At 44.5% G+C, this 19,591-nt stretch overlaps 1 protein-coding gene across 6 annotated transcripts in view; it reads right to left on the bottom strand.

Annotated features, from left to right (window-relative positions):
- Nucleotides 1-19,591, bottom strand: part of LOC135897902 (histone-lysine N-methyltransferase PRDM9-like) — a 94,791-nt gene that overhangs the window by 42,677 nt on the left and 32,523 nt on the right. For 3 of the 6 annotated variants that reach the window (XM_065426591.2, XM_065426586.2, XM_065426588.2), the window contains 3 exons: nucleotides 15,484-15,576; nucleotides 12,722-12,798; nucleotides 3,789-3,992 (listed from right to left, as the gene is read on the bottom strand). In XM_065426591.2, coding sequence (XP_065282663.2) covers nucleotides 3,789-3,992; nucleotides 12,722-12,798; nucleotides 15,484-15,576 — 374 coding nt within the window. The remainder of the gene's footprint in view (nucleotides 1-3,788; nucleotides 3,993-12,721; nucleotides 12,799-15,483; nucleotides 15,577-19,591) is intronic. The other 3 variants (XM_065426589.2, XM_065426590.2, XM_065426587.2) reach the window with 2 other exon arrangements.

Genomic DNA, 19,591 nt, shown 5'->3' with positions numbered 1-19,591 from the left:
ACGTTATCACGCACCAGGATTTGTTTGCCAAAATAAATCTCTGAAACTACTGCATAATCGGCAGTTGAGACGCTACTGGATGTCAATGCGGAAAAAATGTGTAACTTTGTAAAATACGGGAATCCGGTCAGGTGATATCGGTAGAGAGAAGATAGGAGGGCTTAGAAGAGTGTGCATATATATATATATATACATACATATATATATATATATATATATATATATATATATATATATATATATATATATATCAGGGGCGCAGCCAAGGGGGGGGGAGGGGCCTATGGGGATTCAGCCCCCCCCGAAATTTTTTCGTGCTCTCCATGCGCCGCCGGCCAAAACAACCCACGGCGCCGGAAATCATGCTTGATTTTTTCTAGAATGTCCTTTTGACGCTCAAAAAAACAAACATTTTAGCGTGAACATTGAGAAATCGAGCTGCATTTCGCGGCAACGCCCATGCACCGGGAGTCACATATCGCAACACAAAGAGCTCCATCCGAGCAGAAAGTTCCAAAGGCGCGGGAGGCGGGCTTGTCGCGGCATCTCGCTGAGGCCGCGGAATCGGGAGCGCTTGGATCTCAATTCTGACCCTTTATGGGTATACAGTTCTAATAAACTTTTGATGCGAAATATGTATTGATATTTCCAAAGTCGTACTTTAGATGTTCAATCCCGGAACATTGTGGGCTTAATGTTGTTATAAACAATTGACGCCAAAGGTGCATTGACTTGACATACAACGAGGCAAGCGAAATCAACACACTTTCAGAGAAGTTGACAAAACACGCAGCGAGATACGATGAGACGAAGCATTGTGGTGGTTCATTTTTGCCGTCATGTCGCATAAAAAAAAATAAAAATTAAATTATGGCGTTTAACGTGCCAAAATTACTTTCTCATTATGAGGCACGCCGTAGTGGGGGACTCTGGAAATTTCGACCACCTGGGGTTCTTTAATGTGCACCTAAATATTAATACACCCATGTTCTCGCATTTCGCCCCCATCGAAATGCGGCCGCCGTGGCCGGGATTCGATGCCACGACATTTTTTTTTCACGTACGCCAAAGCATCCATGTCAAGACACTAAAGCCAGTCAGGGTAACTACGTTCTTATTTATTTTTTCTACTTTGTCTTTTATTCGTGAGAACACATTGAGCCTCTTAAAAGCTTACAGTGGAAACATTGGAATTCACCGCCCCCCTAAAAAGCAAAGGCCGTCATTGCCGCCGGAAAGGTGTTGTTTACTATGTTTTTTTAGATCGTCAGGGGCTATTACTGATATAATTTTCTAAAGCCGGAGAGACTATCAATCGTTTCCGACATTGTGAAAGGCCGGATCGGCTGCGCGGTGCAATCAAGAACAAACCACGCGGAAAATTGACGAATGGGTTCATCTTGTTCCACGACCTGGCTATGGTGTTGGGCTGCTGAACACGAGGTCGCGGAATCGAATCCCAACCACGGCGGCCGCATTTTGATGGGGGCGAAATGCGAAAACACCCGTGTACTTAGATTTAGGTGCACGTTAAAGAACCCCAGGTGGTCGAAATTTCCGGAGTGCTCCACTATGGCGTGCCTGATAATCAGAAAGTGGTTTTCACACGTAAAACCCCCTAATTTAATTTTCAATTTTTCCACAGTGCCCGTCCCCACGTCGCTGAAGTGGGTAATACAAAACTGACAAAGTTCAAGTGGGAAACGCTGCGACATACGCCATACAGGTAAGATCTGTCGCCTTGCGACTTCCACCTTTTGGGGCAAATGCAAAAAACAGCTTAAGGGAAACAGATTCGCGTCGGACGATGACGTGAAAGAGTCAGTTGCAGATTTGTTGAAGCAGCAACCTAAGGAGTTTTGTGAGATGGAAATCACCCGACTCGTTATTCAATGGGATAAATGTCGAAATGCTCTTGAAGACTACTTTTAAATTAAGTACCCCGTTTGTGATATATTTGCATTGGATCACTTTCATTTGACTCGCCCTCGTATATTTTGCAGAACGGCTTTATATAGGTGCTCTCTTCTCTGTTGGAACAATACTTTCGATGCAATTACTCAGGATACACGACCGGTGAATGCTGCTCCTGTGTAATACATTGGAAAAAATGACAGCGTCATTGAGATCTTTCACTGGCCGTTGCATATGTACAAAAATGTAAACAAGGCAGTTGAATCACAAAGTTTCATTAACATATTTGTCCTCAGCTTGTTAATTTCATGGCCTTTACATTTTTCATATCAGTGGCATGAACTGCTTTGCTTGTTGCGAACTAATATAGTTCTAAGGTTCGTGTGATATTTTCTTTACTTATTAAATAGACGAAAAACATGGAAGCATTGATATCAGTTATTTTGAGCACAATTTCTGGCACATACGAGTATATCTTTTCATTTTAAAAATACACATATTACTTGTTTTGAAAGTGCGTAGCGTTCAAGAATTCGTTTGCAGCATCTTTGGCAATGGCAATGCAGTTTTTATTCATGTATCTGATCTCTCGACAAATTGTTTAAGATGAAGCTTTAGCTCGGGCCCAACTCCGACGCGGTCTATTCAAATAAATGTAAAACGCAGAAACGCTTTTCTGAGATAACACCGGGATCACTTTTAATGAACTTTGTTGAATTTGAAAGAGTTAACTTCTAGTATCTGTTGGAAGCGGAAGTTCGATTTAGGGCCTGCATTTAGTTTAAAATATTTTTAAACATTTGAAAGTGCGAAGAAATAGACGCACTTCGTTTACAAATTAAAAGCTCTTCATCAAAAACAGATATAGCGGTTCTTCAAATGGCATCTATTATAAGAGTCAAAGCGGACAAATTCGGTATGTCCATTTTTATCTTACGTGAATTAGTTACGTGGTGCACAAGGGTTCTGCAAAAGCCGTATTTCGATAGTGCTAAATTGTTTGAGATCCATTTGTAACATATCAATTTTGTCCGCTGTATATGTACTATTAGATGCGATTCACAGAATTGTGATATTATATTTCATTTTTGAGTTACAGAGTTTTGAACATGATAGTTTAGTTTCCTGAAAATTTGAGATTTGTGCCAATTTTGAATAAAAAGCTGACAACCTAAATAAAAAAATTCGAAACCAGAAGACAGTGGAACTTAAGTTTTTCTGTTAAATGCAACAAACCTGATCAAATTTTGTGCAGTGGTTGCCGAGAAAAACTAATTCTCCTTCCACATGTATTTAGATAGGAGCATCCGAGATAAAGCTTCCTCTTGAGGAGGAGGCCAAGTAGCAACGTGAGCCCCCCCCCCCCCCCCCCGAACGAAATTTCTGGCTACGCCACTGATATATATATATATATATATATATATATATATATATATATATATATATGTGTGTGTGTGTGTGTGTGTGTGTGTGTGTGTGTGTGTGTGTGTGTGTCTTTTAAACGTAAGCTGATGATGATGATAATTGAGGCGGTTTAAACCATGTGTGCGGCACATCAAAAAGGTGCCACGTAAACCTAACGCATTTCCGTCGCATTTAGTACTACATGGCCTCTGCATATTTTCTTGTCCCTTTAAATTTTGTCTACGATGCCAAGGAAGGGCAGTGGGACCAACGTCATGCTGCGTTCTCGATTTCGCACACGTGCGGCACAAAAGTTGATGTCACGAAACTGGAGCTTCGTTGTGAACTTGGCGAGCTCGCGCTCAAGTGCAGACATTTTGCTTCGAAGACTATTCGCTACATCAGCACGCAATAAAGGTATGCTTTATGGTTTGAGGAGCAGTAAATAGTTCATTACGTTGAGTCCGTACCTTGCGCAGGAATCTGGTCTCCGGCATTTGCAGTGTTTCCCGGCGCACGCCTTCGTAAGGCCCGAAGAAGATTCTCTTGGGCAGCGGTTTCGTGGCGAACACGCCATACTGAGTGCCTTTCAGCGTCGTGCGACGTATGGAAAGGCCGTCGGGCAAGGTTTTGTTTGCCCGCTGCGGATCCCCAATGGACACCTGCAAAAGAAGCTGCTTTCGGTTTGATTGCGGCATATATCTTTTACGATGACGATTACGTGCCTTTGTTCAGCTAAATAAGTAAAAAGAGATTTAGTTCTGAGAGAACACTGGTATTGCCAACTGGTCACAGAGAATCAGTTCTCAACTGCAACAAAGAAGCTGACATGCCATCCCATTAATCGATGGTTAGGGAGTGTGTACACAAAATATCCAACGCGTAGTCAGGCACAACAACGCTTATTGTCAGTGACGCCCAATAGTAACATCGATTTATTATAGCATGGTTGAGGAAAAGATAGAAGAAAAAGGAACGCATCTTTCCGAACCACAAATCATCAAATATGTCGTTCCTCTTTATCAGAAAGAAATGCATTAAAATATTTCTGTGGTCGGTATTCTCTGGTTTCTATCCTGACAAGCTAAACGGACGGAAAGAACTCAAGGCCGCCTTTTTTTTGGAAACGCATCGTCCTCAGCAGCTATGCTTATCCCGTGCATCACCTAAGTTCTTTTTCCTTTCCAGTATATAGCGTCGACGTGGAATACGGCTTCTTTCAAGAATATAGTTTCATGCAACATTTACTAGACGAAACTCTGGCGCTAGTGACTACAGGAGCTGCCATGATGGCAGTTCAGTCAACATGATAATTATGGGGAGTACATGGACTAGCCTAAACTTCGTCCTTCTCGCTTCAAACGGCTTCGTGACTTTGTAAACGCAACAAAGTAGCACTGTGTTCTGAGTGCCTTCTCTCGTGCCGTACGTTTGCTCGCGCGCTAAAGGCTATTAATTTGTGAACTTGTCATCTTCAACAAAGTACTGCGGTGCAAAAAATTAAGTAAACAATAGTAAAATTACCCGACAGCAGTATTCGAGTACAGGACCTCTAGTGCAAAAGCCAGATATTGAAATCATTACGCCACGGACGCATGCCTTGACAAGCTTAAGAAGAAGCTTTAGCTCGGGGCTTCCAATCTAAATACACTGGGAAAGGAGAAATCGTTTTTCTCAGGGACCGCTGCACCAAAGTTGATGAGTAGGCGTTGCATTTGAGACAAAAAGGTAAAGTCTAGTGATTGTTTGGCAATTTTTCATTTAGGTGGGGAAATGTTTTTATATTAATTGCCATAAATCACAAATATTCAGAAAAGAAAGCTATGAAGTTTACAACTGTAGTTCAGCAATGAAAAATGATATCAAAATTCTATAAATTGCACATAATAATACGCCTAAAGCGGACGAATTTTATTTATCATACATGGCTCTCATATAGACCTCTAACTTGCGAGTAGAACGTTTGCGAAACCCTTGCAAACAATGTAAAACAATCATATAACATTTAGGTTGACATATGAAATCTGTCTGCTTCGGATGGTCGAATGGACGCTGTTCACAGAACTGAGATATTTGTTCTAGGTACAGAGCTACGAATTTGTAGACTTCATGCTACTATATTTTTTTTTTCAAACTGACAAATTTTTTGAATCTGTCATGAGAAAATCCAGGCCCTAAAACTAAATTCCGTTTCCAACAGTCTTTAGAATGTAACAACCTATCTCAAGTATAACAAGTTCCATTAGAAAAGTGTTTCTGCATTTGAAAGGCATTTGAGTAGGCGGCATTGCCGTAAGGCCTGAAATAGGGACCTACATGGGGGAAGCTGTTTTAGGGGGGTGACAATGCCAAAACTTTGAGCGATATTTACATTCGAATTTTGTGAGTAGTCATTTTGATTCCCAATCTCGCTAGAAGTCGGAGCGCATTCCTGCTTTTGTTTTTGTCTTTTTTTGTCACGCTCTGATGTATCCATGCTGGCACGTGAGCGAATAAATTTCTTTGATTTCGTTTCTACCAATGCGCACACAAAATCTCCGTACATATTTATTATACTAGTTGCCTTTTCCTTTTATTTTAGCACATTAAACTTATCTTCTTTTCTACTTTATGTCGTGCGACACGTATAAAGCAACAACTTATAAAGCGTGCAGGCGTGCACGGGGTAGTATTACCGCACGCCAGGAATGTGAGCTGCATTATGCATTGCCGCTGCTTTGCACTTGAACGTAATATATACAGGGTGTTTTCCAGCGTGTGCTGTCATAAAGGCTGCGCTTACTAGCCTGTTTAAGTAAAACGTAGAATGCTATATGTCGCAGGCTGCTGAAGCCAAAGTTTATTGAGAAAAGTTAATAATTTTCACGTCACGAAAGGTTGCGGGAAACTTGGTCTGTTGGCTGGTCTTTCACCATTTTGACTCCCACATCATATAATTCGTCGGCAAGTCTAACCCACTAATTCAGTAGGCGGCGGCAAGTACCCTTACAAAGGCTGCCGCCGCCCTAAAACAGAGCTTGCATGTAGGCTCCCTAGCCCGAACTGAACGTTCCCCTTAAGAATTTATCGTGGGTTAGGGAGCGACTTGTGAAGCTTGGCGCCTTTCGATTTGGTCACGTCGACAAGCTGAACCGTCACATACATACATACATACACATACATACATACATACATACATACATACATACATACATACACACACATACATACATACATACATACATACATACATACATACATACATACATACATACATACATACATACATACATACATACATACCTACATACATACATACATACATACATACATACATACATACATACATACATACATACATACATACATACATACATACATACATACATATGCATGTACACTGCGTATGATGGAATAGTTATCAAAATTTGGAGGACGCTTGAGGTTCGCCTTTAAGAGGGGAACTACCCGATTGCATTCGATGACCCCTGACTGCTTCGCAGTGCGGTTTAAGGCTGCTTCACATGATGCGATTTCGTCGCACCCGAAGTGTGACTTCCGTCATTTGAGACGAAAATCGCCGTCGCAGTAACGACTTTCCTGTTTTCGGCTGTGACCAAACGCTTGATCGCCCATTCGCACCGTATCAGCGATTGCTACAATTTTCCGTCAAAATTAGACGGAGAGTTATTTCGTCGGTTTACTTTAGAAAATGGCGTTTAGCTCAACAAGTTGCAATGCACCGAGACGTGGGTTGTGGAATTTAGTAGGTACGCGAAGGGAGAATAAAAACACTTGTACAGCAGACAGATTGCATTCTCCATTTTCTATGCGTTCGTTAACACGCCTCGCAGCATATTGACACGTGCACTTGCCTATCTTTATCAGGCGACCATGATTCGCCACCTAACAAATGTTATCGTACAGCGCGGGACGCGCCTGCATGTATTCGAAGTTTCTGCAATGTTATCGATGCTTCTATCCGCTGTCTGTTGTCGCTGAACCTTGTGTTATCTGATTTCATCGCGTGACGCGAATGGCGTAGAACTTTATGGAAGACACGCGGGTCCCAACGATTAGTCTGGAACATTTGACGACTGCTGTATAAAAGCCGACGCACTTGGCCCGCTGATCTGATTTTGACGATTGGCGACTGTGTTCGCCGTTGTCGCCGTTCTTTAAGTGTAGCCTGTTTTTGCGGGCACAGGTTCGCCCAATAAAACTTATGCTATCTTCGGCTGGTCGCTTCCATCCCCCGAAGCAGAGTCGGGCAGATCCGGCGTTCCCCGAGCTCAGAGGTAGAGGACGAGCGCGCAAGCAAAACGTGCGACACGCTCTCGGAGGAGGCAATGGCAGATGCTAAACCACGTGACTACTACCAACGTCCGATGTTTCGCTTATCGAAAGCTCCCGGCGCTGCCGGGAAAACCGGCGGACGCGCCGGCGGGACGAGCGTTCGTCGCAGTGGCCGAGGTTGCCTAGGTTACGGTGGGCCGTCGCCAACAGCAGCAACGCGGCTCTGCGATGACGTTTCAATTTCGACGACTGCTCCGACGACAGGGCTCGGAGCGCCTCAGAGCGCTCGAAGGTGGAGGAGAGCAATCGAGAAGAACCAGCCGAACGCAGGGCGGGCACCCTCTTTCAACCAGCCGAAGACAACGCCGCTCGCGAGAGCGCTCCAGAGCGCTCAGAAACGACCAGTCGAAGATGGCATTAGTTTCGTCTTTCACAGTATTGCTACTGTGTTCTTCATACGTCACTCCACGTGACAATGTGACGCACATTTTCCCGTTTGCTTCGTAGGCTTTTGCCAGTTGTCAATACGACGAGGTGTTCGATCCCCACGAGACGACATGGCCTTGTGGGGTCGTCACAATTTTCTTTTTTTTTGAGTAGCATGCAAAAATCGCGTGCACGGAGGCACTCATAATAATTTCAACCTCGGCAAGGGCAAATGACAAGGCAGCAAGAGAGAGAGATAAATAGAAGAGAGGAAACGCAGGGAGGTTAACCAGACACACGTTCGGTTTGCTAACCTACACTGGGGGAAGGGGTATGGGGTAAAACAATGCAGTGAAGTCAGCGAGTTGCATTCCTTCACGTGAATATTTGAATCATTAAGTATATGGTATACAGGTACCTGTCCCACGACTTGGTCTTCGGCAGAGGCCCTACCCTGTCTCTCACAAGTCGTCTGAAGGATTCTGATAACAAAGGCAGTACCTTAAGAGGAGCTTTCTATGTTTCGCCTGGTCTAACTGAGCGTTGGCAGGCGTCGCATCATCTCACAAATATTTCCACTTCTTTGAAACAGACTGGTACTATTCCATAAGCAATCTTTCACTAGGTTTATGCTTATGTCGCTAGACCACCCATTCCCATGACATAGACCCAAAAGCTCCTCCCTATGCTTGCTTAGTAAATATGACTATCTGATGTAGACTTCTGGCCCTTCTGTCTCTGTGGTGCCGATATAACAAGCCGTATTTACCTTGCATCATCACGTTGCACCTAGCGATCCCTTCTTTAGATGTTAGATGCAATTTAACTAGGAAAACGTCATTCTTTTGCTCCGCTGCCAGTGACTCTCTGTTCACATGTAAGACTCGACAAACGTTCTTTGAGGCCGGTGTTAGGAACTACCCTGTCTCGCTTGCGAGTGCGTCTGCTGGTTCTGCCTGCAGGCGGGAACTTTGACACGTGCCTTGTGACATGCTATCATTGAGCTAATCGAAAAAAACATGAAATGCATAATTGACTAATCTCAACTTATGTAATAATTAAAATTTTAACTAATTATCTTATGGTACATATCGCAATTTAGAAATGCTAGACTGCACGGCACAGCCACATGAAAACAATTGTGTGGATGACAGCATTTGCGAGATATGCACATTTCAAACTTTTAATAAAAATGTCTCGTCATGGCACTTTCTTATGGAAACGTCATTTTGTACAATGAAGCACGAAAGTAACTGGGACGCCAATCCATGCTCGATAATGTTAGAGAATGACTATCTCGTAAATGGTGTCATTCTGAGAATTCGTCCGAGTGGATCAGCATTGTGAACTCCAGGCTAGAATTTGTAGATTGTAATAAGTGCCAACAGATAAGCACTTATAAACTTAATTAGCGATTTTGATTAATTAGTCGAATATGCATATGAATTTAAGTGCTGGTAATGTTCGCCTGATCGAGCAGAAAAGATCGTGGACTAGAATTGTGCTATCTGGCTGAGGCAATTTTTAAATTTTTCAATGTGTTTGCTGAAACACCCAGTATATAAAGGTATTGTCTATGTACGTTTCTGACGACCATAGTGATTGAGACAGCATGTTATCTTTCCTTACCTTCACCTATAATTCGTCTCGTCACGAGACCTCTGGGTTATTGCTCTTTTTCCTTCTGATGGGCCGCCACCCTTCTTTAATATTCGACACAGTGCTTCCTTCCTCGACAAGCACTCCCACTGAATATGCTCAAGACGTCTTAGCCCGCGCTAACACGGCACGCCAGATTGCCGGCTCCCGGCTCACTGAGTCTCAGGCCGAGCAGAAGATGAGGTGCGAGAGCCGACATCAGGACATTCGATTTCCTCCTAGATCGTTTGTCCTATGGACACCATGTAGCTGCGTCAGCTTGCTTGAAAAGCTGCTGCCGCGCTACACAGGGTCCTACACGATATTGCTTCAGCCTGGCGATGTCAGCTATGAGACCACTCCGCTGGAATCGCGTGTCCCCACGGACGTTGTGCATGTGTCCTGGCTGAAACCTTACATTGATGCGAGTTCACCTCCGTTATAGTTTGTGTTAAGACGGCGCCTATACAGGCGGGGGCTATGTTACGGTGCAACCGAGAGTGGCGCCAGTCAGAAGAAGACGATTAGGCGTGTAGAGGCAGATTCGCTCTCAACAGCCGTCTTCTTTATGCATCGTTGTCTCTCGTGTAGATATTGTAAATACATCTTTATATATAACTTCTGCAACGTAACAATATGCCGGCTAACAGGCCAGTATAACGCTGGCGTACGACGTTCTTGCGTAAGCCAACTTTGCTCACGAGCTCAAGAGGGAATGCCATCTCTATTATCACATGCGACGCCTTCGCAGAAGGATACGTTAGCTCAAGTGCGTCGGCGTTGCTTACTCGTGGCACTTTCTTTGTACTTGCTGGCATTGTTTACTCTTGTTTATGGGGGTTTTCTCGCTGACTGAGAATTAGTGGTACGGTCGCTGATCGTCACGCTTGTGCTTTCTGAGAAGCAACGTTTCCATGATAGACCGTGAAGTCAGAAAACAAAAGAGAGACAAATGACTAACACGTCAGTGCACTTAGTGAAACTACGTGCATTGAGGACAAAGGTAAATGTGATTTTTTACTATGATTCAATTCATATTAGCAGTTTATTTGGAACATCTGCTGTTAATATAGTTGTGGTTTTTTCTTACGTATCGCACAAAACAAAACATGGACCATAGAACGCCATGGTTTCAGGTGCCATTGCCGCGCAGACCCCGACGAACGAATCCTGTGTTTTTCCACACAGTGTTTTGGTTCCTGAAGTACTGAGATAAAAGAAGTGCTGGGCAACATCGAAGATACTTTTATCTCAGATGGTATCTGGGGTACTTTTTGGGTATCATTTATTTCTGTCATACGTGTATGACAAGACGTGTATCTGTATCTGTATTTCAGATATATGAAAGAATGTATTGTGCATCGTAAGATACAGGATACTGCTATCACAACATCACTGGACGGAACTATAAACGCCGGCTGTACTCCGCTTCTCAAGCCGATTCTTCTCTCGCTAAGCCACCTGAATTTCCACAGGCGCTAACTTACTATTGTGCAGTTTAACAGGTAAGTTAAAAATTCTTCACGCCTAATTGTCATAACTATTAATGGTGCCGCCTGTATCGTGTTTCTACGTTTTCACTGTGTTTGTGTGATACGGAACCACCGTTATATCTTGCTTAGGTATATTTTTCTTTTTTTAGTTCACCCTTAAGTTTCTCACTGTTAGAAATCGCCAGGATATCGGAGCTAGGAGTGGCAGCAGTGTGAACAGTGGTGGTATCCTGGGACGCTTTGTGCCCCTGCAATACACGTGAAACGTGTTGGGGCTGTGCAAGTTTTCTCGTAGAATAAAAAAAAAACGTAAAAGGATTGCACTTTAACGAATATGTCCCTAACGAACGCTATACGCCGGTGTCTAAGTACAATATGAAAGGTCATAATTCTTTTATGTGTTCTCTGCAATACGATGCATCAAAAATTTTTAAAAAAATCTGAAGAAAAAAGTGCCGCTACGAGCGCTCTTGCTGCTGTACACATGTAGGGTGATCCGGTATTGCGTAAAGGGTAATACGTTTGCGGACAAGGTTGAACAGCGGAGCGTTATTTGCGCCATCGTGCAGAGGCTTCTTATTAATGCGCTTGTAATTAGATGGCGACACGCCAGCTAAACGGCAATCTGAGCAGCGCCTCCAATCAATTAGAAAAGCGACAAGGAAAAACTGCTCAAAGCGCAGCGTATAAAGAGTTTTGTTATTAAGGAAGTAACGCTACCCCAATAAATTGTTTCGGAATGAAAATATTATACTTCGAGCAATTAAGACAAATATTTCGAGATACTAACAGATATTTCATTCAAATAAAAGAATAGTGGTCGGAGTTAATAAACTCTCAAGCAAGCATTTTTGCGCATACACGTTTTCTGCTACATTACTTAGATCTATAATAAGAAACTTGAGAATTTATGGAAGTATCTTATGATACAAATGGAAGGTATCGTATCGGATATGATAACTGCGGTAGTATCTTGTATCTCCATGGCGAATACTTGTTGCCCAAGTATCTCGTGTCGTATCATGATGCAAATGCAAAGTATCTTTGCCCAGCCCTGGCTAAAATGGGGCATTGTTCCTATATATGTTAACATTCAAATAATGCAGAAATAAGAACTGTTGATACGTTTAAAGCTTTTGCGCAAACGTTGAAAATGGTGCTGTGGGCATTTGTTCACAGAAACAGTGGCACCCTTTTTTTGCAATGGTTCACCGAAACACAAACTCACTTTCAAAAAGAAAAAAAAAAGAAATCTATCTCACGGTATTCGTGTAGGCGCCACGCTGTGCGAAGTCCTAGACGAACCCTGTTTTCGGCCATTCAACAGCACATTCTGAAGAATGTGTGGCTGTGTCTACTACGAAGAGACAAATTTTAAGAGAAACGCATATCATATTTTAAATCAAGCTGATTTTAATGAAGCCGCTGCCGACGTTAAGCAGCGCGGTGCATAATGAATGGGCGAAGCGGGTGGTGATGCACAACCTTTTGCACTTATTAGCGCTGCATGTCAATGATAATGTTAAGGTAATGTTAATAATATTCATCATGATACGAATATGCTTTCTTACATAAGTGTCTTTGATGTGTGTTAGCGGTCCATGTATGGGGCAGTCACCGGGGTAGTCAATCCTGCAGTCGTCGCATACTGAAAATACAGAGTGTCACAGTGACAATTTTACTACAGCAGAACTAAGACATTTTTTAACGAATCCACTGTGAAACAAACGATGCCTATATTCTGCCACAGTACAACGTTCTCTATGTAAGGAGGAACGCAAGGCAGGCATACTAGGCGTTGTTTGGTAACTTGGGGCCCTATAACGTAAAACTATTCCAGTGTGTTTTTATTACAATCTCTTGGCGTAAAATTCGCGTAACCGCCGACGCAAGCATCCGGCGGTGACTAGGAGGGTTGTCTGAACAGACCAATCAAACGCTCTCCTCGCTTATAGGAGGTCATTTTCGTTTGCTTTAAAAACGAATGACATAGCCTACTGTGAGCAGCTTGTCTTATTTAATTGGCTGACAAGAAGTGAGGAGCACGCTGAAGAGGCTAGGGATTCGATGGGGCCGAGCCAGTGCAGTGAAAATTGGTAACAGAATGAAGAGGGCGGTGCCGGCGTTTGCGATTGGTCCATTTTCCCTTATTTGGCTGGACGTCACTAGTCGAAAATCGTGGCGGCACGCAACGGAACGTTAAGAATGCCGCTAAAAAGGTACCTCAGCAAAGAAAAGTTGACTGAGCGAGGTCTTAAACGTGCCGAAAGTGCTTGAAAACGTTACACGACCAGGCAAAAAGGCTTATTGTACGCAAATAAACCCATACTCTCCGGTAGGTGCGAGTAGATAGTGCTTGAGCGATTGGCGGCAGGCATAATTTATTCCTTTCGGAACGGAGCAGCCTGCAGCTATTCAGAAAAAAATCTAGTTTTGTTCGGCTTATTGAAGCATCTTTAACGCGTACACGTCACTTTGACGTAGTTAGTTTTTGCTGTTTTGTGACGTCGCATCACAGGCAGCTGAAGTGGGTGCAGCCAGAAGACGCTTGACCAAAAGCCGAGGGTTATGGCTAAAAGACGTCGAATCAGAAATATCGATTTCCTTTTTTTGGTTCAAGATGCATAATCAGTACGTACGTATTATATCAGATGAGGAGCTATCGCGGTTTTCGTGATGTCGCATGTAGACAGGCGAAGTGAGGGTGGTTCAAAAGAGCTTTTGACCAATCGTGGAGGGCTGATTGCAGAATTGGAATAGAAAAGTTAGAAATAGCTTTATGTTATAGCCCCCTTGGTGTGCGCATGATTTAGACCAGAATTGTGATAAAGCAGTGAGGAAACCAACGTCCATGTTGTTTGTATTGGCAGCGTCCTATTTGCTGTCCCGCAGTTCCGTGAGCGCAAAAGTGAAATTCCGCGGAGAAAGCTCACACAAATGCTTTTATTGAAAACACGCCTCTCACTGCGTTTTAGACGACTTTCTACGTTTGCTTATATTCGTTGATCTAATTTCTCCGAGCATATATCGTGATTTTAGTTAGCAGTGATGTAAACAGCACGACGTTCAATTAAACGGTTATTCAGTCAGCAATGAGTTACAAGTTAGCTGTCTAAATGTAGAGAAAGCAATTACGTTACATAAATAAATCGACTTCTCTGTGGGATTTTGATTCGATGTTTACGCCAAGCTGCGGTCCCCTCGTGCTGGTATTTGCTGTGAAAGTTTTTCCGCTAAGGGCTGAGCGAATTGCAAGCAGCACCGAACAAAACGCAATTAGGTCCTATCGAGTATACATTTGTGCGTAATAACCTGGTGCCCGTCAATGCTCGTCCACCCATCGCTCCATTGTCTCGAGCATCACCACAGCATCTTCGTCCGTCTTGTGAGAAAAGTGATTTGCTTATGCATGCTGTGTCTTCCATTCACTATGCTTATGAGGACTCTATTCTTTATAGTTGTTTCAAGCGCTTAGAAGCGAATCACGTTTTGGCTTTGTTATTTATTGCTTCTCTTTCTGCAAGAAATTCACCCGGGTGAGGGTGCTTATGACTGTATGCGAAGAAGAATTGCTGTCATTTTCGAAGATGCTCACAAAGAAATCCACCAACGCATTTCCTTCGGACTAAGTTATGAATTAAGATGAGCCTTCATCACTGCCTTCAGTGAGGAAGATGGTGCGATATGGAAAAATCAAGATGGTTCTCACGAGTGTTGCGCCATTAAGTCTAAGGAATGAATACATTATATATGTAGTTTGAAAGAATGTTTCTTTGGACATGTTGGTATTCAACTTCAGCTTTTAGCACACATGAGCGCTTCGTCTTCGTCTGTATAAACTGTCCCTGTGTGTTCTCTGTCAAAAAAGCTAAAACATATATCTAGTTGCGCTTGCTTTTCAGAGGCGCAACACTTATTTCCCGCTTAATTCAGCCTGTGAAGCCATTATAAGGGTCCCGCAATAGGCTCTGCATAAGAACATTTTCCATCCAGGAAAACACTGACAAGGACGTGTGCACAGAATGTATATGCATATAGACAGAGATGTGAGAAGGGTATTTTGCGGCTACGCACCACCTGACCAATATAGAGAAATTTCGAGGCTCTTCAAGGGTTGCTGAATAAAGGCATAATGCTAACAGATCAACGCGCTCATGGTGATACCCTTTCTCTATAATCAGTTGCGTGGCTGGTTATTTTTATCTCATCCAGTAAGCGTGCTAAGCATTTTTGCGATGTATTTAGAAGTTCGGCCATTGCGCACCTAATTTTTGGCTAGTTATCGCAAATACCAGAAGGTAGCGAATAACGAAAAGATCACTCATGCACTCACATAGAGGATGGGCACCTGAAGGCGGCTCCTTTTTGGCGTTCTGTCGCACTGGCTTCGAGCGGGATAGCTCGCAGAGGTCAGCTCCGATGAAGGCTGCAAGATGTGTCAAAAGAAATGGCAGGCACGTTTTGCGTAATCCGAATCCGATTAGTAGCAGACGATGAAGTGGCAAGCGCTAGCTTAACATATCTTTAAATTCTGAGCTTCAGGCAGACGTGATATCTGGGATTTTTCCATCGCGGTGGCAGGCTGGCATCATACAGGCCTCGAGCTGTCGGGCTAGATGGCAGCTTGTCAAATGTGCCTGCAAAGTACATTTTGGTCAACTTTTCAATCGACTTCGTCATTACGATCTCGTAGTGAATATTGATAAATGTCAGTTGGGGTTTCAGGGATCGATTTTCTTCGACATCAAATTGATGATGTGTGGTGTTTTGTGGCGCAAGGGCCAGGTTCGGCAAAAGGGCGCCATGACAAATGGTGGTGTTACCGATGTATTATGGAAGATGTGACTTGGCTGTAAAGTGGCCTAAAAATAGTCGTTGTAAAGTGCGTAAAATCTACGTGCTATAAAATTATGGCAATGACTAATGACGAAGACTGTGAAGATTAAAATCCATCGTAAAAGAATGATGCATTGCTTAAAATAAGCGAGACGTTAAATTGCTTACAGCACTACTGCCTCGCCAGAGCCCTTGAACCACAAGGGCCTAGAGGCATGTGCTATTCAAAATAATTATCGCAGTGGCATCGTCTGAAGAGAGGAAGCGCTACGAACGTGCGGGGCTAATAACACGCAGCGCAACATCTTTCAAAAAACCTAAGATGGCGTTGGTGTCAAAGAGTGGCTCTGGACCAAGTAACATATATAGGATGAAGGGGGATGTGGTGCCTGTATGCTAAGGGAAAAGGTTTTTTTCTTTCGGGTTCGGCTTCCCGACACTCCAGTAGGACGTGGAGTACCGCCAGCCTCTCCCCGCATCTACCACAGGTTGGAGTCTCGTTTCCCGTGAGTAAGAAGTTGTGTGTGCCAAAAGTGTGTCCTATTCTTAGACGGCAGAATAGGACATCTGTCCGGCGGGATTTTATTACAGGAGGCCAGAAACCTAATTGTGGCTTTATTACATGCACTTTATTATTTGTTTCCATGCCCCACGAGCGTTGCCAGTAGTTCCGCAGTTTTCTGCGCAAGTAGGGCCTCAAATCTGTGACAGGGACTGCTGCGGTAGGATTTACAGAATACGATGCAATTGATGTGGCCATCTGGTCCGCCAGAACATTGCCTTCGATGCCCCTATGACCGGGAACCCAGCATATGATGACATGCTGGTTACAGAGGCTCAGAGAACTGATTGACCATTTTAAAGACTGCTTCTCTACAACGTCCCGAGTGCGTCAAACACCACTGACGAAACACCGCATCATTACGGAGGAAACAGCAATACCCATCCGACAGCATCCGTATCGCGTGGCTGAGAAAGAGCGTGAAGCAATACAGCAGCAGGTCAAGAAAATGCTGGACGATGATGTTATCCAGCCGTCGAAAAGCCCTTGGGCATCGCCCGTGGTACTCGTTAAGAAGAAGGATGGCAGCCTGAGGTTTTGTATCGACTATCGCAAGCTCAATCGGGTCACGAAAAAAGATGTGTATCCCTTACCACGCATCGACGATTCCCTCGACAGGCTACGGCAAGCACGTTACTTCTCATCGATGGACTTAAAAAGTGGATACTGGCAAATAGAGGTCGATGAGCGGGATCGCGAAAAGACTGCGTTTGTAACGTCTGATGGGCTCTATGAATTCAAAGTTCTTCCTTTTGGTTTGTGCTCCGCCCCAGCCACGTTCCAAAGACTAATGGATACTGTTCTCTCAGGCCTTAAGTGGAAGACTTGCTTAGTGTACCTAGATGATGTGATTGTTTATTCTGCCACATTTGATGAACATCTCAGTCGGCTACGGTCAGTTCTTCAAGCCATACGGTCCGCTGGGCTTACCTTAAAACCTGAAAAGTGCCACTTTGGCTATCAAGAACTACAGTTTTTGGGCCACATTGTAAGTCACACAGGCGTCAGACCTGATCCTGAGAAAATCGCAGCCGTCGCAAAGTTTTCAAGGCCTACGGACAAGAAGGCAGTCAGACGCTTCCTGGGCCTATGCTCATATTACCGGCGATTTATTGCGGGCTTTGCACGCATCGCCTCACCGCTCATCTGCCTAACCAGAGAAGATGTCCCGTTTATGTGGGGCGAAGAACAGGAGGCGGCATTTAACGAGTTGCGGCACCGTCTACAAACTCCGCCTGTTCTTGCCCACTTTGACGTGGATGCGCCGACAATGATCCACACCGACGCCAGCAATGTGGGTCTAGGTGCCGTCCTTGTTCAGCGGCAAGACGGCGCTGAGCGAGTCATCGCTTACGCGAGTAGAACACTGTCACGTGCCGAGTCGAACTACTCCACCACAGAGAAGGAATGCTTGGCTGTAGTATGGGCCATTACCAAGTTCCGCCCGTACATATATGGCCGCCCATTTCAAGTCATAAGTGACCATCATTCTCTCTGTTGGTTGACCAACATGAAAGATCCATCTGCACGTTTGGCACGCTGGAGCCTACGGCTGCAAAAGTACGACATGACAGTGGTCTATAAATCGGGAAGACAGCACTTAGACGCCGACTGCCTTTCCAGATCACCGATAGAGTCGTCAGGCCGAGATGATGACGAATCCGCAGGCTTTTTAGGAGTTGTTGGTGCAGCTACCATCTCTCAACAACAGCAAGATGACCACGAGCTCGCTTCACTAATTGATTTCTTAGAAGGCCGCACCACAAACAAGCCCAGATTGTTCTCAAGGAACTTGTCATCATTCTGCATGCGCAACAGTGTTCTTTTTAAGAGGAACTTCTCTTCAACAAGGAAGAGATATCTACTGGTCATCCCTAAAACTCTCCGCAGTGAAATCTTGCAGGCCTGTCACGATGAAGCTACGTCGGGCCACCTAGGCTACACAAGAACATTAGCACGGATCAAAGAGAAATACTACTGGCCATGGCTCGCAACACACGTGAAGCACTACGTTCGAACGTGCCTTGACTGTCAGCGACGAAAAGTGCCACCTACGAAACCTGCCGGACTATTACATCCCGTTCAAGTGCCGGAAACACCGTTTGCACAAATTGGGATGGACCTTTTGGGCCCATTCCCAATATCAACTGCAGGAAATAAGTGGATCATAGTTGCGACAGATTACCTTACGCGTTATGCAGAAACCAAAGCACTTCCGAGCAGCACAGCAGCCGAAGCCGCGCAGTTCTTCATCGAAAACGTCGTCCTTAGGCACGGTGCTCCAGCGGTCATCGTAACCGACAGGGGAACCACATTCACGGCTGAACTTTTGTGAACTGTGCTCACGCTCAGTGGCACAGCACACAGAAGGACGACAGCTTATCACCCGCAAAGCAATGGACTTACGGAGCGCCTCAACAAGACTATTGCAGACATGTTGTGCATGTATGTCGATGTGGAACACAAGAACTGGGACCAAATTTTACCCTACGTAACGTTTGCTTACAATACGGCTCGGCAAGAAACAACAAGAATGACGCCATTCAGACTCCTCCACGGTCGAGAAGTGACTACAATGCTAGATGCTATGCTTCCTCATGATTCCAGCGATTCCGAGAATGACGCCGCAGATTTTACAGAGCGCGCCGAAGAAGCAAGACAGCTCGCACACGTTCGCATAACTAGCCAGCAAGACCGTGATGCGCGACGTTACAATCAACGCCATCGATGCGTCGTCTACCAGCCCGGCCAAAGAGTCTGGGTTTGGGCTCCAGTGCGCCGCCGAGGCCTCGCGGAGAAACTTCTGCGCCGATACTTCGGACCGTACAAGGTTCTACGACACCTTAGCGACGTCAACTATGAAGTCATTCCTGACAGCCAATCCTGCTCGAGGCGCCGTCAGGACCTGCCTGAGACTGTGCACGTGGTGCGCATGAAACCTTATTTGGCTGAATGACATGGACACTTGCTGGTGGGCTGGACACCGGGTGCTACCCGCCAAGCATCGGGACGATGCTCCTTCTGAAGGGGGGCAAATGCCGCG

Source organism: Dermacentor albipictus, chromosome 2 (genome assembly GCF_038994185.2).
Source record: "Dermacentor albipictus isolate Rhodes 1998 colony chromosome 2, USDA_Dalb.pri_finalv2, whole genome shotgun sequence".
NCBI lineage: Eukaryota > Metazoa > Arthropoda > Arachnida > Ixodida > Ixodidae > Dermacentor > Dermacentor albipictus.
Note: the sequence above shows the minus strand (reverse complement) of the source record. Positions and strands in the feature narration are given on the sequence as shown.